The 27,976-nt window shown below is 39.5% G+C and overlaps 1 protein-coding gene across 1 annotated transcript in view; it reads left to right on the top strand.

Moving 5' to 3' along the window:
- The window catches only part of BMPR1A (bone morphogenetic protein receptor type 1A), a 72,443-nt gene that overhangs the window by 29,332 nt on the left and 15,135 nt on the right, over window positions 1-27,976 (top strand). Inside the window, exons 2-3 of the mRNA XM_063406039.1 lie at window positions 7,608-7,729; window positions 22,517-22,723. Coding sequence (XP_063262109.1) covers window positions 22,657-22,723 — 67 coding nt within the window. The 5' untranslated portion in view covers window positions 7,608-7,729; window positions 22,517-22,656. The remainder of the gene's footprint in view (window positions 1-7,607; window positions 7,730-22,516; window positions 22,724-27,976) is intronic.

Raw genomic sequence — 27,976 nt, 5'->3', positions numbered from 1 at the left:
GCAGGTTTGCTGACAGGACCTGCGATGCTGTGGAGGGAACCTGTGCTGGAGCAGCCTTCTAAGGGCCTGCACCCTGTGGAAGGGACCTGCACTGGAGCAATTCATGCAGAACTGCAGCCTGTGGGAAGGAGTCACGTTGGTTAAGGTCATGGGGGAGCTGCTTCCTGGGCGAGGAATCCTGTGCTGGAGCAGTGGAAGAGTATGAGGAGTCCTTCCCCTGAAGAGGAGGGATCAATTAAGACAATGTGTCCTGAACTGATCGCTGACCCCATTTCCTTTTCCACATGCAGGGAGAAGAGGAGGTAAAGATTTTGAGAGTAAAGTTGAGCCCAAACAGAGGGGAGGGATAGAGGGAAGGTGTTTTTAAGGTTTGGCTTTATTTCTTGTTATCCCAAACAAACTTCAGTTTGTTTGGTGATATAGTAAACGAATTTTCCAAGTTGAGTCTGTTTTGCTTGTGACATTAATCAGTGAGTGATCTCTCCCTGTCCTCATCTCAACCCACAAGCCTTTTGTTATATTTCTTCTCCCTGTTTAGTTGAGGAGAGCTGTGACAGTGACTTTGGGCACCTCTCATCCAGTCTGAGTCAACCCTCCACACTACTTAAAAATTTTTTAAAAATTAATGTAAAATATAAATTTAAAAAAGAAAATACCAATCCTACACCCATAGAGGTATAAGGCAATGTGATAGAACATTAGTGTAGTTTTCAGGTTGTTTGCTCTATGGTATTTTGATAGTGCACAAAACCATGGGATTTTAAAGTTGTAACAGATTTTTTTTTAATTCAAAGGGTTCCTGAAAATGTTTCTCACCATTTGAATTACTCTGTAAAATAGACAGATAGAAGAAATACTTCACCTTTTGCAGGAATCTTAGGGGGAGGGAGAAGAGGATCACCTATCAGAATGTGGTCTAAAATGTCCTGCGGGACAGGCAGAAGCTAAATTTCATTGGCTCTTTTGTCAGAGAGAAATTGCACTCTGGGCAACATTCCCAGGATCAGCATTAGATAAGAACGCGCGCCTCGGAGTCTGTGTGCCAAGGGATCAAACCGAACTGTTGCCTCCATCCACGCAAGGCAACCTATCAGCCAGGTGGCCAGTGTGGCCCAGTGACCGGCTGGAGCTTGCTGGGAAGGCCGGCTGGGGTGTTTGCCTGATGGTTAAACACAGCATGGAGCCTGGGTTTGGGGGTTTTATTTTCATTTTTAATTTTTTTTTTTTTTTTTTTTTTTAATTTTTTGCAACTCAGGAAGACTTATGAAGTCAGTGGTGTCACAAGCAGCCTGATGTTTTCAGGGATGTCAGACACAGCAGAAGGCTGCTAATTGTGGGGCCAGTCTGTCACCAGTACCCCAAGAGGAGGCTGAGATTGCGGGTGGAGGAGCTTTGGGCCAAAGTTGTGCAAAAGCAGTGGAGTTTTACATCTCTCGTGAAAACCAAGCGTATTTGTTAGAGACATTGTTTTGGATACTTGGAGAGCTGTGGGATGTGATGAAAGGAGGAGTTGCTCAGCAAAGGCTTTTGCCCAGTTGTTACTTGACAAAGCTTGACAAGTCAGATTCTGACTTCACCTCTCTGCACGGAATGAACTGGTGGCTTTGATTTGTCACCACTGCTGCAGGCTGATGGGTTTCCTTTTGAGGGTAACTGCTTTTCTTTTAACAGCAAGCTGTTGTCAGATTCCTTTTACCTCCAAAGTTTGGAGAGTGATCTGATTTTTCAGCTTCAAGTGGATTACTGGTGAAGAATATTTAAGAGACTGAGAGGAATTCTGCAGCATTCTTGGGAGCTGCTCTCACAGCACAGCAGCCTGTGGAGTCCTTCAGATGACTACAGATGATGTCGCTAGGCATGCTAAAGTAAATCACTGAAGATATCCTCTAAGAAATCAGGAGGCTTAGCCTCTTTCTGGTATGGGAAATTACATCTGCCAGGGCAAAGCAAAAACCTGGTGGAATTATCTGGCGCTACCAATGAGGCAGACTGAGCCTTGTGCTTGGATTCTTATGGCCCAATAATGAATTATTTGTGCCACTAGATGCAGTGGAGAGTATGGTGTATTGTAATTTATGCAGATTTGTGTCATTCTGGAAAACGCTTTTTTTTTTTTTCCTGTCGGGTACTGCCATAGTCCCACCTTACTCAGGAATTTATTTGTGCTTTCATACTTTTAGATATGCCCAGGGGCAATGATACTTTAGGAGCTTGATCATGTGGACCATTTTGTCTTCTATCAGAGCAGGCACTAGAGAGGATGAATACAAAAAGGTGAGACAAGGGCAGGGGGAGTCCTTGCTTAGCTGCTGAAGTTGGTCCTTCAGATGCTGCCTCTTCAGAGTGTCTTGTGTCTGCGTGTGCTTGCACGGTTGTAAGGCCTCAGAAGGAAAAACTGGGGTTGTTCTAGGACACAGATTCTCCTCTCCTAAAAGGGGACAAATGATGTGAGAAGTCTTCTGATACCTCTTGAGTAGACAAACAGAGCTGTCTGTTTTGCAAAAAAATTTTTGCTGTGCTAGGCCTGGTCCATTGATTTAACTTCCAGCTAGTCATGTTCACGAAATAAAAAACAGAGTCAGGAAGAAGAAAGTTGTATGGCTCTGATAGACCTTCTCCCACAAAAAAGAGGGTGAACTGACTTAAAGAAAAAACAGTTGTAGGTTTTTAGAGTTTTTTTTAATTGTACAGATTTGTTCTGTATTTTCTGTCAGACTGGAAGTGGACAGTCAATCAAGAGTTGATTCCATTAGTGGCAGCAGCACTCATTCATTATTCCACCTGCCACACAACCAGCCAGGTTAGATTAGTACTGAATGACCAGTTGATGTTTCAATCTGTATTATTGCTTTCTGTGTGATATCATTTCCTTCAAATTGCTTCATGGTAGGATTTCTCAAGTCTCACAAATTATTAAGAATGCTTTTTGGCATCAAGGATCCATGCAGTAATCAATAAAGCAACAAAATCTAGGCTTTCCAAGAACAAACTGGAAGTTCTGGAAAGATCAGTGGTGTCCTGAACAAATTTGAGTGTTTTGACCAGATACATAAAAAGGCCAAATCACTGTAATACAGATGTGAAGAACTTAAGGAAGTAAGACATGAAGTGCCTGAATGTTGTATAATTTCTTGTATTTTTAATACCTTTCAAGAATAACTTAATGATTGCTAATTGAAACTCAAGGGAAGGTAGGTATAAAATTAATTTTACAAATTAGCTTTCATGGAAGTATATTTTTATTTACATGATTTTGAACAGATTTGAACTACCTTGCCTCAAAGATCAAATAAATGTGCTTGAACCACGTCTCAGGTGCTCACCTTTTCCTCTTGCTCCCTGGAAGACTTGGTGTCCAGGGGCTGGAAAGGGTTTGTTCAGCCAGTTTATTTTATTTCATAAATTGGTCTCATTGTTTGGAAGGGCTGGTCGTTCAGTGAGATGTTCTTGCTCATACACCTTCACTGCTTGACAGACAAAACCAGCAAGCCCCAAATTTGCCATGCAGTATGATGTTTGCTTTTCCCAGTGTGCTGTGGGGGTTTAGCTCATATGCAAACTTGTTGAAAAAAGTTTCCTTAATAAATTCCTGTCTTTGGGCACGAACTGTGGAGTAAAATTTGGAAATCTGGTATGGCTTCTTTCCCTTTGCAATTCAACTCATATTTCAGAGCAGTAGCAGTCCTGTAAAAGCAATAGATTACGGCAATTCTGGTTGTATTTTCTAGTGGCACTCATGAGATTGTTAACTGAAGCATCTTCCACGCTGCCATTTGGGTCTGCAGTGCATTTTCATTATGCATAGCTTTCTAACAAAAAGCCTATTGTCTGGGACTCTAGTTTACCTGAAAAGGAATAATTCTGCTTCTGAAACCTTTCCCATCTCTGGTTACCGGAGCTGTCAGCTGGCTGTGAACTCTGACACTGCACAGAGATGTGTTGCGAGCACCACACGCTTCTCTCCTTTTCCCCTTTGCTCTCACCCAAGTCTCAGAGCTGAATGGTTTTGCCTTTTTTTCTGCTGTAACTGTGAGTCTGATATCACCCAAGCCTGTGTCTGTACCGTGATCTGAATGTACAGAAACTCCAAAACATTTTGTTTCATAAACTGAAATAAAGGTATGCATACGTGAATGGCCACCCTGCAGAAGTGCTCTATGGATGGCTGGAGGAAGTGAAAGAGCAGGAAAGAAGTAACTGGGAATGAATGGTCAATATTTAACCCTGTCTTTGCCAATGAGTCTTTGTATGATCATGTACTTAATTGCACTTGAATTGGTTTACCTCTTAGGTTACTTTAAAAAATTCTGTTCCTTACATACACACTGCATTTAACAAGTAGCAGGCTCCTTCAGGAAGAAAGATAATTTAAGATGAATAAAGTAATTCATCTAAAAATTGGTGAGGCAGTTGGAGCAAAGTGGAAATAACCAGAGTAAAGGAGAAGTCAAGTGCCAGGAAAGTTTTTGGCATCAAAAGAAGAGACAGGTGAGGAATCAGTTGGATGTGGCCCTGGAACTGAAGAAACTGGAACTACTGAGAAGGGAAGCGGTAACTGGAGATAAGTGGTAAGACAAGAAAAAAGGAATCCAAACTTAATCTTGCTACTAAGAACAATTTGTAAATCTGGATTTAATATGTAACTAGTGACAAGCACTGTGAGGCTATGTACTTTTGAAGTTCTGTTTCTTACAAGTGCTGTAGTTTAGCAAATTCTAATAAAGTGGAGGTATAGTTGTGCAAATAATTTATTCACTTGTTTTATTTTGTACTTGATAGCACTTCTTTGGAAGATGCCATCAAGAATGGCACTAAACATTTTGAAAAACTTATATATTAATAATTAAGAAGTTTGGATAAGTGTATAAAAATAAATATTTAAGTAAATTGATTTTTATGAAATTGTATATGTTCTCAAGTAGTGTTTCATCCTGATGAAGAAGTGGAAGAAGTAGTAACACAGTGAGGTCACTCCCATAATTTAATAATTATCATTAACTTCTGTCCTATCTCTGAGAGAGGTTTTGGAGTTTTCCTTTTAAAAAAGGGAGAGATGAATCTGGAACTGATACAGAAATTCAGTAAGTCATAAAAGAGTCTGTGTCCACATTACCAAGCAGTGTGGTGTAATAAGATCAGATCTGTCAGGTGCTAAGAACCTGGCATCTGTGCTGTACAGGTGGTGAGAGTTTTGTTTCAGGCTGGTTCTGGTCTGATTCTGTGGCTGAATTCCTCTTGGTGGTTGGAGTGTGTAAAATGTACACCTGAAGCTCATTCTGTGATCTAATTTTATTCAAAAGGAATCTGGTTCATGTACTTGATGACTGCTTTGCAATGTAAAGCAAAGCAAAATAGGGTTGTTTGGGAGATGGACTTCAAAAGTGCAGTCCTGATTTGAATTAAATGCTAATATAGACATACCTAGAGTCATGTGGATCAGGAAGCTCACCAAAATAAAGTTGTTTAGTAAGAGAGCTTGGATATCTGATACCTGGGGTTGGAATTGGGAAAGGCAATGAATACTTAGGGAATTGAGCAGCTACTTCCTCAGTTTGGGAGTTTGGAAAAATATAAGGAGTACATGGTTTTAAAAACAAAACAAAACAAAAAACCCTGAGCTGCATTGTTCAGAAATGTCTTTACTCTTGTAAAGCAAACTCTTTAAACAATACAAAGTGGACTTTATATAAATCAGATACTAGGTACAGGGAGATTGGAGGTGGTGTAAAAACAGAAGGCACACCAACTTTTTTTCTGTTGTTGTTTTGGAGTCCACCGGAAGATGAAGTTGAGGTCCTTGGTTAGAGAGAGGAGAAGAGATGGATATATTTTTACTTTGAAAAAGCAAAAACAATCTCTACAAACACTATTGCATGGTGAGAATGTTTTTTGAGTTTTACCATGGAAGAAATAAGTCAAGTGTCAGCTTGTCTGCTCAGAGGAGACAGTTGTCTTTAAGAATTGGTGCTATCTGATATTCTGGATGGTTTCGGGTTACCATTTAGCACAAATTTATTATTTATTACCAAGACTATTAACCATCAGTGTGTGAGGAGCAGAGCTTATAAATGGATGTGGAGACAGAAGTATTCTGACCTTCTTGTAATAGTAAAGGTCTTTATGGTGCTTAGGAAGGAAAAGAGAAGGAGAGTGGGTGCTGAAACTCTCTCTGCTGGAAATCATGCACATGGTTTGTCTATTTGCACGCCTCCTGTTGGCCTTGGTGTTCAAAAGTCATCTCTACACTGTATGAGTGGTTGTGTTATTTAACAGTATAGCTGGAATGGTGGTGTTTAAGCCTTTGTGTAATTTTCAAGGTTATGATCACAGTCATAAGACTGGGACTTCTAAACGGTAAAATGCTTGTAGGATCTTCTTTAAAGCTTCAGATGAGGGAAACATTCAGAAACTGTGAGACTGATGAAGTGGGAAAAGTTGGCAATAGGTGGCATCTGCTCACTGTGGAGTCAAACTAACAAAGCTGGTAAGCCCATCTTAGCTATCAACAATGCATCTGAAAATGCTGAGATTTGACACAAGTCAGGCTTGCTCACAATCCTTAAGAGAACTGGGTAAGAGTCTGTGCCAGGATTCCCTCCAATGCTGGGATGTACAGCAGTTCAAAAACATAAACCAAAAATCAAACCCATCTGACCGCCAGTACCTTTTTCCAAATTCTTGGCTTGCTTTTCAGTTCCCGGGAGTATTTATGTCTGTGCACAGGTACAAAAACCCTATTGATTATTTCTCCATATATTGCAGTTTCTGGTGTATTGGAACTAACAGTGTGACACCAGTGGATTTTTGTTGTGGAGCTGCAGTCTTACAGATTCTCTGGTGTTTATAGTAAAGATTGCATTATGCATGGCGTGTTTTTTTCCACTGGTGTCACCAACAACGTCCTTTCTTTGGACTTTAGGAAGAAGTTCTTCACAGAAGAGGTGACTGGGCATGGGAATGCTATACCCACAGAGGTGGAGTCACCGTGCCTGGGGTGTTTAAGGAGAGACTGGATGTGGCACTCAGTGCCATGGTCTGGTTGACAAGGTGGTGTTAGGTCATGGGTTGAAATGATCTGAAAGGTATTTTCCAACCTAGTTGATTCTGTGACTCTCTACTCTGCTGAATTTTTTAAACAAAAAAAGATGGAAACTTGGTGTCTGGAGGCTTGCAAATCTGACTGGTATAGACCAGGAGAATCCAAGGGTTATGAGGAGAGATGAGAAAGGCTTATTTTCGTAGGAAGACTCTTTACACAGATTTTTAACACCCTTTGTCCCTGACATCACCATATATCTAGAACAAACATGTTCAAACTAAAGGATATAAGTGTTTTTGTTGATTCATTTTTAATGTGAGCAATTACTGATAGCAATAAAATTATTTTAAATTTATTTTTTGTGTCAGTGTTTTACAAATATGCTGCAACTGTGCAGCTGTTGGATATGCATGATTCCTAGGAAGTTTCTCTCTGGCTGGGAGAAGCTCATCCATAGGAGGTGGTTTCTGTAATTCTGATACAAGTATCTCCAATGTGTTCACATTCTAGACCATAAACCATCAAGACAGCTTCTTCTCTTTAATAAGATCCTCTTTGTGTTTTGCAGATCAATAGAAATATGCATTTCCATAATACCACCTTTGAACTAATGAAGTGGAAGTACAGATGAAAACAGTCTGGAGGAAGCTTGAAGTACAATACAGTTTCATTGAGTTTCCTAATTTGGAGGTAAGGTTAATGCATGCAAAATTTTTATTTCAAGTATTTAAGGGATACAAAGCATATGATAAGCAGCCACCATATCTTATAAAAAATTTCAGAGTCACCTTGACAGTCTTCAATACCATATTAAAACAGCTGTTTGATCTAATCTCTGTCCATATCTCAGTTATGAAAAAAATCAGTATCAACTACTGAGACATCTGTTGTACAAAGGCACACTGGAAAAGAGTTATCAGGCAAATTTTCTTCGGTAGAATCTGCTTAGTCATGAACACTACTAATGCTTTAGTTGATTATTAGTTTAGTCTATTATTTTGCTGATATGACTGGGCAAAAGCTTTACACAGTGTCAAGTGGCAGGGCATGAGCATAAGCAGTTGTGTTGAAAACTCTGCACACAATACTGTTTTAAAGAGGGAAACATGAAACACCCCCAGCCACCTTCACAAGCTTTTTCTGCCTTCCAGTCCACTGTCTTTTTAAAGGTGGTTAGTATTAGAAGCACTTGAGGGAGAGAGCCTGGTTTTGGCTTTCCCTGTATGTAAATAGCTGATCTGGCAAAAAATAAAATTACACCAATCCACCACAAAATTTCTCTATCTTCACACAGTTGGTTCTCTTTCTACTGGGGTTATGGACTTCTAGGTCAATAAGCACACAAATGGCAAGAAGAGGGGAGCTTATCAGAACCAAATAAAAGGAAGTCCTTGTGCTAATTATTCCTGCTCCTGTGTACTGCCTCTTGTTTCCGTACTTTTTATACCTGAATTTCAATAGCAAAGGGACAAAGACAAAAGAAAAAAATTGATCATGAATGCCAAAAGAAGGAAATACTATAAATACCAGATATGAGCAGGAATATTGCCCAGGTGTTGATCAAATATTTTATGTTCTTCCTGAGTGAGAGATGAGCAGTATTGTATTTCATTGCCTGACCTGCTTTCAGGTATGTCTTTGAGCCCATTAATGAGTTGGAACACCTAGAAAAAACAGTGTTTTAGTTGTAAATATTTGTTATATACAAAAGGTGTATTTTGTTGGCATCTAAAACTGCTGCCTGATAGTTTGTTAGTTCCTGATTGGTTTACAGAGAAATTGGAATTAAATTTCTTTGGTTTTCTCTTCCATTTTAGAGTTCAGTGAAGAGTATCAATGTCTGACAGTTCTCAAGATAGTTTATTTTATCTTTGTTTAATATGGAATCTCTGTAATACAATCCTTCATTATACTTTTGCTAATTCTACTTCATTTTGTGAAGCAGTGTAAAATTTTCTTATCTCTTACTTAGTAGGTTAAATAGGTCTCTTTTAATTACACCTGTGAATTTGTGCATTTCTAGTGCAATGCAGCTGGAGAAATTCAGCCCTTCACGTAATCAGTAGGGTTATGAGTGCTCAATTCCCTTCTGCAACTGGTGTCCCCTATAGTGTTGTCTCTATTTAATAGAAGGATTTTGGTTGTATGATTACTTTATTTTCTTTGAGATGTTGAAAACTGGACTTGGATGGCATCCCAGCACCACCCAGTAAAATGTCAAATGCTCCCTTAGTTTGACTTGCCTGCAGCAAGGCACGAGTTTGAAGAGTGTTAAAGACCTCTAACACACACCAGTTTAGGAATAACTGCCTGCTTTTTAGCTTCTACTGCCCATAGAGTTGTCATCTTCCTGTGTCCTCCAAACCAGTAGTGGTAGGAGCATCTTTTATGTGATGGAGCTCATTCATTCAGGAGCCAGAAACACATACCAGGTGCTTCAGAATGAAGGGTGCCAGTGATGCAATGGTATTCCTGCAATGATTTTCTTATTAATCATCAAGACTGCCCAATATCCTCTCTGTTCTGTTAGGAAACAATTGTTTTGTAAGGTTAGGTTAGCTGCCATTGAATTTCCTTGGTGGCAAACTATTTGCCAGGAGTTAATTCCGTAACAAACAGGCTGAGCCACTTGAGGCTCAAACCACAGATGGGAAATACAGGTCAGTGTGCTCCAAGCATTTCCCAGGAGTGGAGGAACCAGACATCAGTGTCACCCTGTGAATTGATCAAAACAGGAAGTGCTAGTGATTCCACTCTGGAGCTGCCCTGGTCTGCAGTGTCCTCCTAACAGGACTTTCCTTACTCCTGTTGCCCCTGGCTTATCCCAGCTTTTTCCAGTAGTCTCACTATCTTCATCTCAGGCCACACAAAACAAGAGTCTTTCTATTGCTAGATGTCAGGCTCAGCAAGGTGGGATTAAGCTGCTGAGAATCCCTTCATTTTTATGTTGGCTCTGTTTGGCTCAGGAGCTCCTGTTGAAAACGTCATGGACAACAGTTTTCAAAGAAATCTAGACAAGTGTAGTAAAAGGAAGCTGAATTTTGTATTTCATTTCTGTATCTGAGGATGGGAATTCTATGGGGTAGGATAGGGAACAATTGAAGATCTTACAGTGAGAAAAGCAGACAAGGAATGCATTTGCAGTCTGAAGATGTTTGTATTGATGGGAATGTATTTTGCAACCAGATTATTGTAACATGGATATGTAATTAAAAACTTACCACTTTTTTGCTTATTTTTTATTTACTATTTGTTTAGGTTAGGAATGGCAAAATGTGGGTTTTAACTAAACATGAATATAGGGATTAATTTTGCTTTCAAGAATTGCTTTCTTTCCCTTTTTTTCCCTTGAGCCAAAACAAAGCAGATAAATGTTTCTGTCTGATGGTACTGTTTCGAAGCAGTCCTAAGCAGTCAGTTACAAAGTGGGTTCCTCTAAACCAGGTTGAAAATTCAAGAATGTCCTTCTCCAGAGGTTACAAGGTTGTGAAGGTACAGTAACTTTCATGCAATGTTAGGTGAAGTGTTTCTAAACACTTCATACAGTTGATACAGAATTTAATTAAAATACATTTAGGGGTCGACTTTAAATGTATCTTAAAATACTAAATATTAAAATAATAAGCAGCTACTTTTTAGCTTATCAAAATCTAAGACTTCGGTAAGGGTCTTTCTATAATATCTTTAATGTTTATAAAGACACTGCGATAGAAACATTCTACTTTTCTTACTTCTAAACCAGATAGATGTACCATCCTTTAAAAAAATTACTTGTGTGCCATAGCCAAGTCTGTGTAAAAAAAGGATATTTTTATCATGTCCTTAAAATATGTATGTTTTGAGTTTACAGCACAGTACAGGAATTTCAGGATATCTTGAGTAAAAATCTGAATCTGTTTAGAGTAATGGTAGAGGGGTCACTAGTCACATCTGTCAGGAGAATTTCTGTGGTGTAGATGTGCAGAGGGGTTCCCAAATGGCCACGCTTTACCCTGCTTCAAACATATTTTGTTGTTCTAAGATCTGAAATTCCTGTTCTCGTTCAAACATGCTCATTCAAGTTGCTAGTGTTTGAAAAACAATTATTTGTTTCAGTTGGCAGGTAAAGCATATGAAAGTTTTTAACAGAAACAGTTCAGTCCTAGGCTTTCAGTGGGATGAAAGGGAAGTGATAAAGGGTCTGCCTGTGCAGAGGAGACTCCCTGAAGTCTTTAAGATGGCAGTGTATGAGAGGAGGGATATTTATACAGGTGTCTTGAAGTTCCATGCACTTTGATTTGTTCTGGAATTGGCAAATGTACACTTGCAATCTGTTCAGTTTCCCCTCCCCTAAGTAAATTTCATATCTGGTGATACCACCAATCTGAATTAATACGACTTTTTTAATGGGGAAGGGGACAAAAAGTTTGCTTTACTGGTCTTTCAAATTTGCACAGGCACCCACCAAAGCCACTTCCCTCTCTGTGGGTTCAGATAAAGACCAGGAGAGGTCACTCACTGATTACCATCACAGGCAAAACAGTCCCAATTTGGGGATATGAATTGAATGTCTTACTAACAAAATCAGAGAAGGACGAGAAGTAGAAATCTTAAAAACACTTCTTCCCACTCCTCCCTCCTTCCTGGGCCCTACCTCCCCTCTCCAGCAATGAAGGGAAATGGGGAATAGGGCTTGTGGTCAGTTCATCACACGTTCCTGCTGCTTATGGAGGAGAGTTCCCTCTGTGCTGCACAGACTGCTACAGCGCGGGTCACCCTTCCCCGGGGCACATCCTTCAGGCTCAGCCTGCTCTGATGGAGTCCCCCATGGGGACACACATCTTAGCAGGAAGCTTGCAGTGTGCGGGTCCCTGCCAGGACCCTCTCCAGCACGGGTTTCCCGTGGGTTCACAGCCTCCTCTCAGGCATCCACCACGGGCTGCAGGTGGGTATCTGCATCCCCGTGGGCTGCAGGGCACAGCTGCCTCGCCATGGCCACACCACGGGCTGCAGGGGAATCTTCTCTGGTGCCTGGAGCATCTCCTGCCCCTCCTCCTGCACTGACCTTGGTCTCTGCAGGGTTGTGTCTCCCACATATTCTCGCTCCTCTCTTCCCTGGCCACAGGAACATCTGTGCAGTAACTTTTTTTCATTCTTGAACATGTTATCTCAGAGGCATTATTATCATTCCTGAGGGGCTCGGCCTTGGTCAGTGGTGGGTCCTGGAGCCAGCTGGCATTGGCTGGACAAGCTTCTGGCAGCTGCTCACAGCAGCCATTCCTTTAGCCCCCTGCTACCAAAACCTGAACACACAGACCCAATAAATTACTGCAGTTTTTCATCTGCTGGTTTGGTTTCAGTACAGTTCTTAACTCAAAATGTGTGAAAAATCTCAAAATAAAAAGGGGAAATGGAAAAATACTTAGGATGTGGTGGAGGATTACAAGAAACTATATAGGGCTTGATAGAGAAAGTTCAATAATGATGGCTTTTTATTGTCCCCTTTCTCTCTGCCAAAAATAATTCTGTATTCTCTTCAACTAGCAACAAAAATTGCTTCCCGTTACAGAATCTGTGGTTTTCCTGTAACCTCAGTTTTTCCTTCACAGATTTAATTTGAATCAGCCTTAATATCATCCTATTAGAAGTGATTCATGTAAGCTAAAGAATCCTGAAAGAAAGAAGGTTTTGATAGTGAAGATGTGGAAGGAGTAAATCACCCCTAGATGGACTAACAGCCTTGACAGTAGTAGCATAGGAAAAGGCAAAATGAGACAGTTTTATGAATGTGATCTTGAATGACTGGGAAATAATTGAATTGCCAAAGTTAATGCAGAGATTACTTAGGAGGAATATGGTTTTTCTTTTAAGATTTTTAGTTTAAGGAGCCATTGAGACATCAGAGGAGATACCTTCAAGTTTAAGGATGATGGGAGATTGGGGGAAATGTTTGCAATAAAAAATAGTGTCCAAGTCATTCCTGTAATAATACTGAATATGGGCAGTTTAAGGCATACCCCGTGATGGTCAAAGGGAAAATAGGAAACCAAGTGGAATTCACAGAAGGAATATATCATATAATCTCTGTACCTTTTTAGTTTCTTAAGGTCTTCGTCCAGTTGCTTTCTTACAATATGGAGGGAAAAGCAAAGACTGAATGAAAAAAAATTACAGATTTTATTAGTTGAAAGTGAACTTCACTTAATCTAAAACCAAACCAAGCATCTACCCTAAATATTGATGTTCTGCTGTCCTGAGTGGTACTGTGCAACAGTTGTTGAAAAATGTTTCATAGTGTGTTTAAAATAACCTTTTTGCTCCAAGAAAAGTACTTGTGTAGTTGGTTGATTACAAATGTGAGATTTTAATCTCATTAATCTCATGACCAGAAAGCTCTTGTTTTTTTTAATTTTGGGTGAAAAAAAAAATTTAACAGTACTGCTTTAGCACTTCAGTGCCAAGAGATAGAGGATTATAACTGTTGAAGTACACATTACCTTTGAACTCTGTTTTTGTCTACCTATTGAAAGATTACTGTGTTTGGGTTTGGAAATGTCTTTGAAGCTGTATTTGATGAAAGTACATTGTTCAAACTTAAGAGAGAATTTGTGTGCGTGTGCATGTTGCATTGTTTCTGTAGTTATTTAACCAAGTGGATCTACAGTGTGCTTAGAGTTTAGGTTAAGTTTGTATTAAAATCTGTTTTTATCTCAGCAAGACCTGCAGAACACTAACAGGGTAAGATAGCGCTCAGACACATACACTTAGAGTCCTGGAAATTTTTCCCAGAGCAATAATACTTTCTTACATATGTCATGTTGAAATTAAGTGTTGCAGATGAAAATAGATGCTGAATGCAGCATATTATTAATTTTACATTATTTGTCTTGTGTAAGCACTTTCTTAATATAGCAATCTAATTTAGTATATCCACTATCTGTGAAGTAACTCCGTAGGTGAGCATGTCACGCTTTACACATGAGCATTTATCACTCTGATACTGAGAATATCTGAACACTTTGCAGGGTCTGTGTAAGATAATGAATGGTTCTAGTTCAGGCTATTCTAAACTTGCCACTGATAATACTTGCTCACTTCTGCCCTTGCTGTGAAGGTGGTAACCTTGTATTCTGTGCCTGGAATTTGTAATCTCACAAAAATATCACCAACATAAGTTTCTAGGGAGAAGTGAAGGCTCACAGATGACAAAAGTTAGTCAACTATTCATTAAAATTCGTAAGAAAAAGGTTGTAGTTTTAAGTTACAAGGGTAATATAACTAGCACAAAGAACAAAATAGGTAAATGTAATTTGCAAATTACATTTATCTAAAATGTTGTTTCTGTAGTAAGAACACTTGAAAAAATAACTTCCCCCTGCCTCAGCAGGAGCAGAAAGGAGCAGCACTTAGGATTTCACTTTTTTGTCCCATCCAGCTATTGAAATGCCTCTTTGGAAGTCTGATGGAGACCACTCCTTTGAGGGTATCTGTGTGTTATTCACAGTGATTTGTGGGAAAAGCTAGACAGGGAATTTCTTCTGTCAGCAGAGCACAGTGCCTCCGTGGGCATGGCAAACAGGTGAGGAAAAGGAGGATTAAGGCTCACCTTGCCAAGCAGCGTTTTGTATTAGCAAATCTTCATGATGTTCAACTTGCCAGTCTTGTCCCTGCTGCTTGTATGGGTCCAGCAAATACTGTAAAAGAAAGCTCATCTCTCACCCACTGCAGTGGGGAGTGCTGAATTCGAGGCTTTAAAATTTATGTTGCTTGCTTATGAAGTAATATTTACTCGTGTGTTTTTGTCTTGTTCATGAAACGACATGTGAATTCACTTGGTCAGCTGTTACCTTCTGAGTAGCAGAACAAAAAAATATGTCCATGTTGGCAGTTTGAAGCGTTGTGAGGGCGAGCAGTTCACTTCTTGTGAAATGCTCTTCTGTCGGCCTTTTTGAATACCAGATCACGTCACTTGCTCCAAAAGGGACACCACAGTCCCTTTGTCACATACCAGAGGAGAGGGTTTGCAGATGTGTAAGCAGGCAGACTTCCCCAGTGTAAGGCATTACCACTTGCAGTTTGGAGAGGTTTGTTTGTATTTTTGGCTGAGGGTTGTCCTCATAAAGAATGTTTCCTGTCTGTTCGCAGCAACTTGAAACTCCATCTTCCAGGTGTAAATTAAAAGGAAGGGGAGATTTAAAAGCTCCATTCTGTTACTTCTTCCTAAATTTATTTATTTTCAGCTCTGTATGGAAAGCGTATCCATTAATAACTTTCATGTCCACAATGTGAGTGTGAGGAGTGAGGGCTCCGTGCATTATCAGGTTGACTCTTCTGACCTTGGTAATTACTAATCCACGCAATCAGGCCTTTCTGAGCCTTGTCAGCCTCGCTTGTTTAGCGTTTATTTATTTTATTGGTTTCTACAAGTCCTGAATAGGAAAATGGGATTTAAAGAGAACCCCCCCCAAAAAAGAAACCCAACCCTCTGTTTATTCTGAAGGGGTGGAGGTCTTCTAGAGGGGAGCTGGCTTGCAGAGGGGGAAGACAGTATTCTTATGCTAATCCAGGCTCTGGATAAGGAGCAAAGCAGCCGTGCAAACAATGGAAGTGGAGCCAGAAAGTCTGCGCTGCAGTCTAGCACGCCTTGAAAAGCATGTCAGGCCGGGCGCCTTGGGCTGCCGGGAGGGGCCGCGGGGGGAGCGCTCCCGCCCGCTCTGAGCGCCTGGCGGCGGGCCAGCCTCTCGGAAAAGTCTTACTGCCGAGAAAACAAGAGTTAAGGCTGCGAGAGGCGACGGCGAGAAGCGCTTTATAGTCCTGGGCTGTTTTCATGTTAAAGAAAGCTAACCGCCAAGCCCCGTATTGAGTTGTCTCAGCTTTGTTGCTGCTGTTTTCTCCTTTGTACCAAAAATTGAAATTCGGGTGATGTGTCTTTTAAATAGCAGCCACATTTTCTGAACGTTGTGCGTGAGAGAGGTAGGCTTGAGCCACTGGGAAATGAGCTTACACCTCCCTCGTGTGGGCGAAGTGCTCGGGCCGGGCAGCGCCTGGAGCCGGGGCTCCGGGCTGGCGGAGCGCGGCACGGAGCTGCCCTGTGTCCCTCGCTCCGCTCCTGGATGTCAGTGACACAGGGAAAGAGCAGCCCTTTGTCCAGCATGCTTTCTGACTGATTAAAGTCGGTGACCAAAAATACAGGCTGTTTTTCTTAGGCATCATAAGATGAAAAATGCGCTCTTCAAGCTCCAAACAAAATCCCAGTTTCTGCAGAACTCTTCCTGGCGGGTTCCACAATTTGCATAATCACCTTCACTCTGGAGACATAAAGAAGTTGGGAATTTCTTCTAGACCGGACAGAGGTTATAGGTGTACCAGGAGCAAGCCAAGATCATGGGAGCTAAGTAAAATAAATGCTTACCCTGTCAGTTTTTTGATCTAGGGTTTTTTTTTTTTTACATAGATTAATGAATAACTGTCCTTACATTATTTTAAAAAATACTGTAAGGTTGAAACAACATTCATTAGTCTTCATAGTCCTGAAAGGGATGTTGCATATTAGAAACTCTTTCTATGAAAGCATTTGTAATTTTGAAGGCACTGGTGCACTTATTTTAGTGTCCTTTTTCCACGTCTAAAAATGTGAGCAAATGTATTTTCAGGATTGAGGCCCAGCTTTTTCCTTTCCTCAGCCCAGGTATATTATTTGTGTCAAATTATTGAATCTCAGAGCCAAAATGTGTGATAAATCTTGTACACAGTATAGTATGACCATTATATTTTTAAAAGTGACATGTAAAATTTCTAACAGTTTTGATGTTTTCTTTCCCTTGCTGCTTATGTTTGGTGGACAAAAGCATGTTTCTTATGAATGAGATCTCAAAGGTTTAAGTTATGATTCCCCATTTGGAGTTACTAAATGTAGAGATGGAATGCATTACATGTGGAGACTTTTCTCCTTTTCCACACTGACTGGTATGACAGTAAGGAACTAGCAAAAATGATAAATAGATCGTAAAAACATATGAGAAAGATAGCTTCTGGGTAGAATAGCAGAAGCTGATGTCATTTATTGTGGAAAGAGCATGGGTGTCCATTTGCTAATTGTCTTAAGGGCAGAAGCTCTAAGCCAGCTAATCACCAAAGTGAAGGAGTTGAGAAAAGAGGGGAATGGATCAAGGTGAAAAAAATTGTGTAGTGAATTTTTCTCTCAATATGTTCAAATAAGAGAATGTATCATGTTTGTAACACATTAGGATATGTCTGAATACCTGATTGCAGTGGGAAAACAATTTTGCTGGATGTCATTGCAGTTAATTTAATTGAAGAACCGTTGTAGTAGTTAGTTAATTGGAATGGCAGAATAACAGTAAGATGGACATTCAGGAGTCCAGTGGGTGGCATCCCCAATTGCTTAATTTTGCTGGGTATGGTAGAAAGCAGCTAGGCTTTAATTTCTTCACAGTTAACAACTTTGTTTATGAAAAATACAGATATATCATAATTTAGTGCTTTGGCTTCTAAATTCTGCCGTGATGTACATATTTGATATTTGCCAGTGGGAAATCTTCATTTCAGGAGATATCTGTTTGACTGTCCAACATGGATTTTGGTGGCTTTTCCCACTGGTCAGAAGTAAGAAGCCCTTTTCTAAGACTGTGAGCTCCCCTGCTGCAAAAAATCTCTTGTTAGGGTCTTAAAATGTCTTAACCTGTTTTTTGAATGAGCAGATGTGTTACAGCACATGGGTTCTAAGCACATTGTTCTATATGTACTACAGAGAGAACTAGGATTTAATTTTTCACTTTTGAGAAGTATGTAGTACACACAAATGTGCTTCATTTAGCATTTCAGATTTCACTTCAGTTTCTAGAGGGAGAAAAGACTTTTGTATAATTTACACAGTCTCTTGACTTTTAAATTTATGGCATCAGGAATAGTTTTAAATAATTCTTATACAATGCACAGGTCAGGGGAATTATTTCTGTGAGCTTGAACAGATTAGTGCCTAAACAAATGGGACCTTTGATGAAGTTGTTTTTGTTGGTGGCCATGTAGCCAGCTGGCTTGCAATAGCCAGCAGTCTTCTCCATCAGCTGTAGGATTTCTTGACACATTTTGGGGGTGGATTTACCTTGCTTGTTTAATTTAACATATTTGACAGCACTCAAGCATAGGTAGTTTGAGTGTTTCCTTGTGACACTTTCCTACAATTTGTGTAAGTGTGCCTTGCAATGGAAAAATAAAAACACATTTAAACACATTTAGGTTTGCACAAGTATTTGATGGAATTACACAGTACACAATCTGAAACTTTCTTCTTCTTGTTATGGGCTTGGTTAAATTTGACTTGACTTTGGATAAACTGAAGTTCTTTATGTATTAAGAATAATGAAATGTAGTCCCAGATCAGTCTATTCCTGTCCTGACACCTGTAGCTACATGAGATGGTGGCCTTTGTGAATTAAAGAGTAATTAAGTTTTTGGACTCTATTTAGTCTGAAAATCTGCCCTACAACCTCCTTCTAACCAGTGGTTAAGGATTGTCTTTTAATTTCTGATCTAAATGAATTTTAATGTCTAATCCATACCTAGTTGTTGAACCAGTAATTTCCTTAGAGCTGAATAGCTGTCTGTCTTTCACTGTGTTTATTTCTGTTATATTGTCAAAGTGTAGTTATTTACCCATCAGTTTTAACTGTCTTAATTGTATTATTTCCTTTTCTTTTTATCTCCAAATGTCTTCCTTTCCTTGAGATAGTATCCTTCTAGATGGATGTTGAATTTCTCCATCATACTCTCTCCATGCTATTTATGCCTTGCTGTTTTCCCTGGGAAATTTCCCTAAGAATTACTAAAGCTGTGTTTGTGTCTTTCTCCCAGCCACATCACAGGGATGGGTCTGATGTTCTGTAATCAGTTGGTGTCTTTGGACATAGCTATCTCTTATGTGTGAGCTTCTACTCTGTGTGAAGCAGAAATTCCTCAGAGTTACCAACATGCATGACTTTACCAATTTCATGCTGTTGTACTTCATTCCATTTCTGTTACTTCAGTTCTTCACATGATCCAAATCTTCTTGCATAAAAACAACACTGAGCTGAACTGACAATTTATGTTTGTCAGCATTTTTTTTTTAATTTTTGCTTTCTGTGCTTAGTTCATTAATGAAAAGGGTGAGTATTCTTTAGTCAAGCTGAATCAAGAATCAAGGTCCTCAAATGCCATTTGAACTAGGCTACTAATCTCTGTTCTTGAAACTACTTGTCTGCCCTGTAGTGAATTCTTTACTGTTCTTATAATCCCTCTTTTCTTCATCCAAATGAGTAATTTTCTTTGTGGCACCATATCAGGTTTTTTCATAATCTTCCAGGAAAGTTGTTGTTGCACACTGACTTAGACTGACAGTTCAGTTTATCTCTGGCATTCTGTTCATCTCAAAGTCCTGTTCAAAACTGTACCTGTGATTGAGGTAATATGCTTACAGTTACCTAAGTTGCTTCTTGCCCCAGTTACACATCAGAGAACCATTTATTAAATTTTAGTTTTGTTGTGTTTAAATACATTAACTTGGTGTTACATGTACTGCTGCAAATGGTTTGAAATATCTTGTCTGTTGAAATGGATTGTATGTTCTAATTCTTGTGAAGTCTAAGATTGACATTTTTCCATGTGTTCCCCTTATACAATTACTGCCTTTGTTGTTACATTCAGCAGTATCATTCTTTATTGAAATTTAGAACAGCGCAGCTCACTTGGTTTGGGGATCATGCTGTTAAAAATATTACATAGCCACATCTAAAGAACAGTTACCACTGAGCTCCGTGCTTTCAGAGTTGGTTTGGGCCGTATGACAGATCTTGCACACTTCAGCGTCATTATCTGTAGTCATACAGAACATAAGGCTGGACTGCTGTGAAAGTACCGTGAGTTCACTGCTGAGTTCTTCAATAGACTGGTACTAGGAAGAATAATAAAATGCAGTGCAGAAAAATCAGGTGTTACCATTGATGAATACATTACTTTTTAGTGGATTGTAGTTGATCGCTTCTTTGTGGCTACGATAGAAAAGAGATTAAGAACTTCAAAATCAACTGATTGGCTTATGGGTTTGAATCTCCTCAGCATCACTCTGTTGGCAGAGTAGCATTCCAAGTGTTAATTGGTGCTTTAATATATTTGAAGGGGTTGTTTAGTTGTGTCATAACCATTTTATCAGGCAGGTTTTGGAGAAATACCAGCTGTTGCTCTTTCAATTTTGTGCCTTAGCCAGGGCTGCCAGTCTTCCTCTGTAATAGGAGTTGGAAGGGGTTTTTTTGTTTTAAAATGGGGAATTAGAATTTGTTCTCTTTGATTTTTATTACGTGTTTTATATACAGTGATATTATATATATATATATATATATACGTGAAAAGGGGAATATTACTGGAAGTAAGAGAGAAGTACAAAATACTGCTGGGACAGCATTATTTTTTGAACAGGCTTGGACAGCATTTCTGGAAACTACCTTAGAGTGTGTCACTGAACAAAAATCACCATGAAGTTGGAGTGAGTTCCATTAAAATGGTTTATTGCTTCCATTTTTTCTTGGGGTTTTTTTGGTAACATGTTGTGTGGTACAGTGGCAAATACATGTTCCTTTGCCAGGGTGCCCTCTGGTGAACTGGGGGCAAGATGGCCAAGTTTTAAACACTCCTACTTTTGCAATGTACAACAGTGCAAATACATACTCCTTCTGAAACTGGACAAGACAGAAATTATTTTCAAAAATATTTTAAACAGACTATTACTGAGATTTATTTGGTTCTGCTTGCTAGAATACTGTAAATAAAGCCTTTGTTGTTATTGCTGCGTAAAGCTGTTGGCAGATTTCAACTGGAAGTTCATTGCCATTGAAACACAGAATAAAGCATTAATACTTAGGCACTTAGGTTGCTGGCCTGATGTTTTATAGCTAGAAGGACGTTCCTTATTAGCTGTCAGAAGTGGTGCTGTGTCTTGTGCACAGGGACACTAAAGAGGGAATATTTTTCCTGTCATATCACTTTTCCCTCTGCTGGCCAGGAAGTTTACTTTGAAGTTCCTGGTGCTCCGGACCTTTGCCCAGTGCGCGATTCCCAGTGCATCCCACCACAGCCTGGCAGTAATCCTGGCCAGGGCCGTGCTGCTCGGGGTGCCTGGCTCCCTCTTTGTGGCTGCATTAGGGAGAAGTCAGAGACGTGTGAAAAGTAGGCCAGGGGTCGGGGCGGCGCGCCGCGCCTGCCGAAATTGGAAGTGACGGACACCTCCCGGCTCAGCCGCTAATTTGCCTCCATGTTAAATGCCTCCGAAGACTCATTAAAATGAAAAGTTCTTGGGTCTCGCCGACAGACAGATTGAGTTATTGATGCTGGAAGCGGCCACCAACAGTAATTGCTGCCCATCCCGGAGCAAGCGCCCGTTCTGGCATTCATGAGCAGTGCCAGGCTGACAGGGGTCAGGGGGGTCGACCCCAGCGAAACGAGGCCGAGGAGAGGCAAAATCAGGGCTCTGTTCGTCTTTGTGCAGCTTCGCTTTTGTTGCAAGGAAACCATTGAGGTGTTCAAGCTGCTTTTTAGTCCTTTGAGGCCCAATTACGCTCCCCTTGTGCACCGCCATTGAAAAGTTCTGCAAGCGGAACGTGACCGCAGCTACTGCAGTCTGAAGAAGTGACTTCTTACTCGGTTTAGCTGTCGTAGCTGTGTGTTCACCCATGCACAAGAGTGGAATTATGTTTTATTTGTAGAGCAATTGGTGTGTGCATATATGGTAGTGTGCTTTTTCAGGAGGAATTAATTTGCACACAGCTTGGAAATCCAGGATGTCACCATTTTGAATTGCAGTTAGTGTTGTCTTTTTTTGTTGTTGTTTTAAAGATGCAGTACTCTTCCAAGATAAAAAAGTAACAGGATAAGTATATTAAGTAACCAAACTAACTGTTAAATTTAGCACAAATTTGGTTTTCATCCAGCAGACAGGCTGGGGCTTTTTTGAGATAAAGCTTCTTACCAGCAGTTTTCAATAGATGGCCTAACTTGGTGTTACTGTTTCCCCTTCCCTAGTATTATGGGAAGTCACCAATTGAGTTTAATTTTTATGGAAAATAATTAAAAGAAGTTTTCATTTCTGTCAAGAAAATAGTTTTCAAACAGATTTACATGTTAAATCTGTTGAGTACTACCTCTAACAGCTGTATGCAAGTCTAAAATTATACATCTCTGACCAGTGAGTTGACATATCTAATATTTTTATAGGAATGTAAAAACATTCCTGTGGGTTGTTACCAAAAGTTTATATTTCAGAAGAACCCTGTTATTCAGTTAGATAGTAAACATGGCTAATGTTTTCAGTTACTAATGTTAATAAACACATGGGGGTTTTTGTTGGGTTTATTGGTTATGCTCAGCATGATGACCACCTTGAGCGTTTTTTTCTTGCTTCACAAATACATGAAGTTTTTAAACCTTTTGTGTTATTGTGTTTTCCAGGAAGCAAAGGTGGAGAAGCTGCAGAAGCATCCGTGCAGTCAAGCACCGAATGCTGCATTAGGCTTCCCCGAGCAGCCTGAGCTTAGCGTTTGTCCGGCTGAGGGGCGGCCGCCCTGCACAGGAGGGATCAAGAGTGAACAATGACTCGATTGAGAGTTCATGAGCAACTGCTTGGAGCCTATCTGCTTATCATTCTCCATGTTCAAGGTACAGATGAACTAGGTGAAATCAGCTTGTCTTTCTGAGCTGTAACAGAGTGTGTGTTTTCCAGTGGTTGAAGTAGGATATTTTTGGTTTGGAGTTTCTTTTGCAGACAGGTGACTTTACTGGCTTGTTGTGCTATATGGATGCTTCCCTGAAAAGGACAGTGTAGTAGTCATTCATTGTACTATAGCTTAGGTCTATTTTAGCAAATACTTAAAAATTTAGAAACAATACCAAAAATGCCTAGTTATACCATAGAGCAAGTTGGATGAGCAGCAGAAGTGAAGGTGGGAATATTTGATCCCTTTAACTTGACCCACTGAAGAACTTGCAGTGTGCAGTTCCCTACATCTTCTGATGCTCCCAGCAGCCTAGAGGTAGTGTGGCATAATTCTAAATTAACTGCTTGTGCCTATTTGATGGGCCAAGGTGACACTATGGATTATTCACAAATACCCTCATTTTCAGTTAGTGAAGATACTCGTTTGTGTGTCTGTTGTCTTTCCATACACAAATTATCAAAAAATTCTGTAAATCCAGTTATCATTAGAACTTCTCTGTCAAATTGGGTCAAATTACAAAAATAAATATGCAGCAGTGCCCTGCATGTCCAGCAGGCACATATGCATTAGTCAGTATTTATCATTTTACTCATGGGCAATAGCAACTGAAGGATTATTTTTTCTCTATACATACAAATAGAAATAATGACAGAAATAGATAGGTCTTCTAGTGGCTTCAAATTAAATTATATTAGCTCCTTCCATGATCATGGTGATTTATAACAGTTCAGTAAGTAACTTCTAAAAAATAATATAGATAAGTTTAAAGACTGAACATTATTTTTCAGCTTCAAAAGAAGAAATTGCCTTCTCTTAGAAACTTTCCTGACTTTCAAATCAATGCTGAGGGACTTCTGAAAGCCATAGAAAAATTGAGCTTATTGAAGTGTTGTTAGTTCTTTGCGAGTTGCCTGAGGACTTTTCTTCAAATGTACAAAATGTGCTTGGTTTCCAGGGGTGGTGAGGAGAAAAACAGTCAAGTCTCTCTGCTTTTCCCTAGATTCGTGGGGGAGGAAAGAATTAAGTCATTAAGCATTTGAAATTTTTCTAGGAAAGAGACAATCTAAAATGAAAAGTTTAAACAGTTGAAAAAGTTTCAGCAAGGAAAATATACGCTGGATTTTAGAAAAATGCATCATAAAGCAATCAACAGAGGTGAAAAATATTAATTAGGAAGAATTGAAGATAATTTCTGTGATTTACAGAAAGAGAAAAGAAAAGCAGAGAAAGTAGGAACTAGTGTGTGTACTTTCAGTGTCTGGCATCTAGCTTAATGGTTTGCTCTCTTGGGTTTTTTTTGGAGGCTTCTTCAGAATGTTAGGAATTTCAGAGCTTACCAAGACCCGAGAGAATGATAAAAGCAAGTATGTCTGTATAGCTGCATGCATATATACATACCAGATTTCCTAACAGGTAACTTGCAAAAGCAAGTGGCTGCATGTGTTGATTACTGTGAAAATATTCTTACAATAACAACAGAAAGCAGAGGCAGTTCCATGGCATTGGTGAATAGCTGCAGTTCTCAGGTTGGTACTGTGCTGCAGTGGTTACCCTTTGGGTTGTACCTTTATAGCTTTGGGACTTTTACTTTGAGAAATGGTCAGAAATAACCCTGGGTTGCAGATGGCCAGATTTAATAGCGACATCTTCAATTAAAACATTTTGTATTTCTTGCTGTAGAGGGCCTTTGCAGTAGCTTTAAGTCTGTGACTTGCCCTGCATCTTCATCCACCTCCTCTTTCTGATCTAAGGCAAGAGATTTTGGGCTTCAGCCACACCTGTGACTGCACTGGACAGGCTTTGTCTTCCCAGAAGTGCAGGGTTTTCATGCAGAGAACCAATTTTACTTCTGAGTAGAATTCTTTGTTGTTATAGTGCATTGATGAGCATGTCTGATCGATATATGTAGCAGTAATAAAGTGCTTAACATCTACTTAAACATGCTGTCATAAATTTGGTACTTCACTGCTGGCAGTTTACTTCCCATGTGGTTCATCACACCTTCATGTATGTTTCAGAGACACCACAGAAAACCAGTATGTTGATCCTTGTAAATTAGTTGACTAAAAATGTATTAATACAACTTGATATGTATGAAGAGATATTAAAAGTCAAATTTAAAACTAGTTAGTGCTAATATTAAATATTAAAATGGACTTAAAGTTGCCACTGTTTGCTAGTGAACTAAAACAAACTTGATTTCATTTTACTGCTCTAATTACTGTTATTCAAATACTTGATATAGATAAGGTATATACATTTTAAAACCTTTATGCATTTTCTCAATTTCAGGTGAAGTAGTTAACTGAATTTGAATGTATGAACTAATCTGAAACAAAGTTCTAAAAGTCATGGAAGGAACTTAAAGTTGTCAGTAGCTGATTCATTACTTGAAAACACTAGTTCTGTTTACTGGTGATTTCCACATTTAATGGCTGCATCTGTCTTTAAAACATGGGCAGCAACCATGTTCTTATGCATTTGTCTGATTAAAGTTCTTCTAAGGGATTATTAAAAGTTGATCTCTTTCTTTATCAGAATTTTGCATTTAAAGTAACTTTATTCCTTAAAAGTCCATTTAATTTAAGTTAGAATGCAGTGTACTTTTTTTAAGGAAAACACACAAAATTTTCATGTCTGTGGCTTTTATACTGAGTGCATAAGAAAAGAGCAGTCTTCAGAAATGACATTTGGGGAAGGGAGGTGGGAGCAGAGGCTGCAGGCTGGGAAGTAGAGGAGGCAGGGGCTGCCTGTCTCTGCTGAGCACTGCTGTAGCTCCTGGGAGAGCTGCAAGGGCAGGAGAGAGTTTTAATCCAGTAGTCTGGGAATGTGCTGTGATTTTTAGGAACCAGTTCTGCTAGATGGAGCCACCTCTAACTTGCCTGGTCTTTGGAGATCACAGCCTTGGTGTGATCTCCAAAAAAAAGCACTATAGGGAGAATTATGGTTAGAATGCCAAACACAGAGTTCGTGGAAGCATTTAAGATACTTTCTTAACAGAACATGCTAAATCATTGTGAAAGTTTGTGATAGGCAGAAAGGTGAAATGTGCTTACTAGAGTGGGGGATTTTGCAGTATCTGCATCTTAAAGCGAGAAAAAGTAATTTAAAACTACCACATCAAAATATCAAGGTATGTCTTTTTCATAAGGAAGGTATATCCAACATAAAGAGCACTGGTACAACTTTCATCTTTGATGAAAAGACCCCAGTGTGGTCAGCACCAGCAGCGAGGCAGGTGAAGGGGCTCTTTTGACAAAGATTCTTGTTACTTAAATATTGAATTTCTTGGAGTTTACAGGCATGGATCAGAGCAGCTACAAAGAAATGCCTCTAGCACTGTAGTTCTGCTAGGACAAATCCCTTTAAAGGATAATGTAGTCTGGAATAGAAATGTTTTTATGGCCAACATGTATATTATGAATTCAGAAAGTTATCAAACAACTTGACTGCTGTAGGCTATATTGGACCTTTATTTGTGGAGAAAGAGAGGATGCAATTAAGTAAAAACTGTAAGCATAATTTGGCTTTTGCATTTGTCTTCTTTCACTTACTGCTGTCTCTGCATTTCATAGAGCTGGTTTTTTATGGGTCACACAAATCTTTTCTTACATCAGAAGACTTAATGAAATTATATCTGTATCCTGGCATTGAGTTGCAGCCGGTTAACTTGGGTTTTAGTGATTAGTAACACTGGAGTGTCACACACGGTACATTTTTAAGATTTATCCGTGTTAATATTCATATTTGAAGCATGCTTTCAGGTAGACTTAGATTGCTAACCTAGTGAGATTTTTAATATCCTGTGCTTCTTTGAAATACATTTTATAGTCTTAAGTTATTTTCTGTGATTGGAAGAAGTAGTGCCTTGAATAATTTATCAAAAGTTTGGTATGATATATTGTCAGGCATTGCTCTGTTTTAACAATTTGTTTTATTATTAACTTTTGAAATTTTTATTTATTTTAATAAAACAAAGCTTAATTTTAAACAGAAAACCATTTAAGTGTTGTCCTGTCCGTAACAGTTGTTCACACTTCTAGAAATCTACAACGCATGCAGTGTATGATGGGGCAGAGCAAAAGACAAAATCAGAACTTGAAGTCCCATCAGCATTTTTCTCATCAGTGTCTTACACTGCAGTGACGTTAGGAGAATGTTCCCCCATTACTCTGATATTTCATTGGCTGTTGTAGCTTTGTAATGCAGTGAAATACACATCACAGAGCAGTCTGTGTGTTTAGAAGTCCATGATACTGTCATTCTCAAGGCTGGATAAACTGGCTAGAAGTGATCCAGGATCTTGAACAAGCCCTCCAGTGTGTGACAGCTCATTTGTTGTTCATGTATTTTATTTTGCCCCACCAGCTCAGTGCAGTTTGCAGGTGGAGGTTAGGAAAGAGTGGAAAGGAAGCTTTGCTGCACCTGAAGTCTCTTGGTGCTGCATTTCAGTGCACGTCCACATTTGAAGGCTATGTGAGATTTGTGTGTGTATGTTTCTTAGCTGTACTGCAGAGTGACAACAGCAATTGTCATGGAAGAGATAAATTACATCATCAAGCAGTGTAGTGTCACAAGATCCCTAAAAAATGACTCTCCCTTTCCTTGTCCTGCTCCCAGGGAGAAGATGCAGCAGTGTGAATGTCTGAGAGCTGCAGCTCTGAGGGTGGGGACATAAATCTTGGAGCAAGATGTTCTTCAGGCTTCTGCTTAGTTCTCTCTTGTTCATTTACTCAGTATCTGTTAACCAGGAAAAACACTCACAAAGCATCCTGTGACTTCAGGGCCTTCATTTGCCCTCCTGACATCTAAGGTGGATGGAAGCCAAGTCTTCCCTCACTTGACTCCCATCCCCATTTAAGGTGGACACTAATCTGCCATTAAATGCTGAGGATGAATTGCAGTAATGGATACAGTTCGGTGTCCTAGGTGAAGGCAATTAAAATCTGGTTCCTGAGGTAATCCCAAGCATCCTCAAAGTTTTCCTATTCTCTTCCCTGGGTACTCAAATTCCCTTCTGAGAAGAGTTCTGCTTACAGTCTTAGAAAGTAAAAACGCAAGAGTGAAGTGATTTTTTCCCCTTTCTTTGTGCAGTTCAGGTATTACCTGTAAGATGAAAGCCTGCTGCTATATATACTATATATAAAGTTTCACATTACAAAAATAATGGAATTGTAGTCTGTTCTGCTTTGAA

The sequence above is a fragment of the Prinia subflava genome, chromosome 9 (genome assembly GCF_021018805.1).
Source record: "Prinia subflava isolate CZ2003 ecotype Zambia chromosome 9, Cam_Psub_1.2, whole genome shotgun sequence".
Taxonomy (NCBI): domain Eukaryota; kingdom Metazoa; phylum Chordata; class Aves; order Passeriformes; family Cisticolidae; genus Prinia; species Prinia subflava.
The sequence above is the reverse complement of the archived record's forward strand: the minus strand, read 5'-3'. Positions and strand labels throughout refer to the sequence as shown.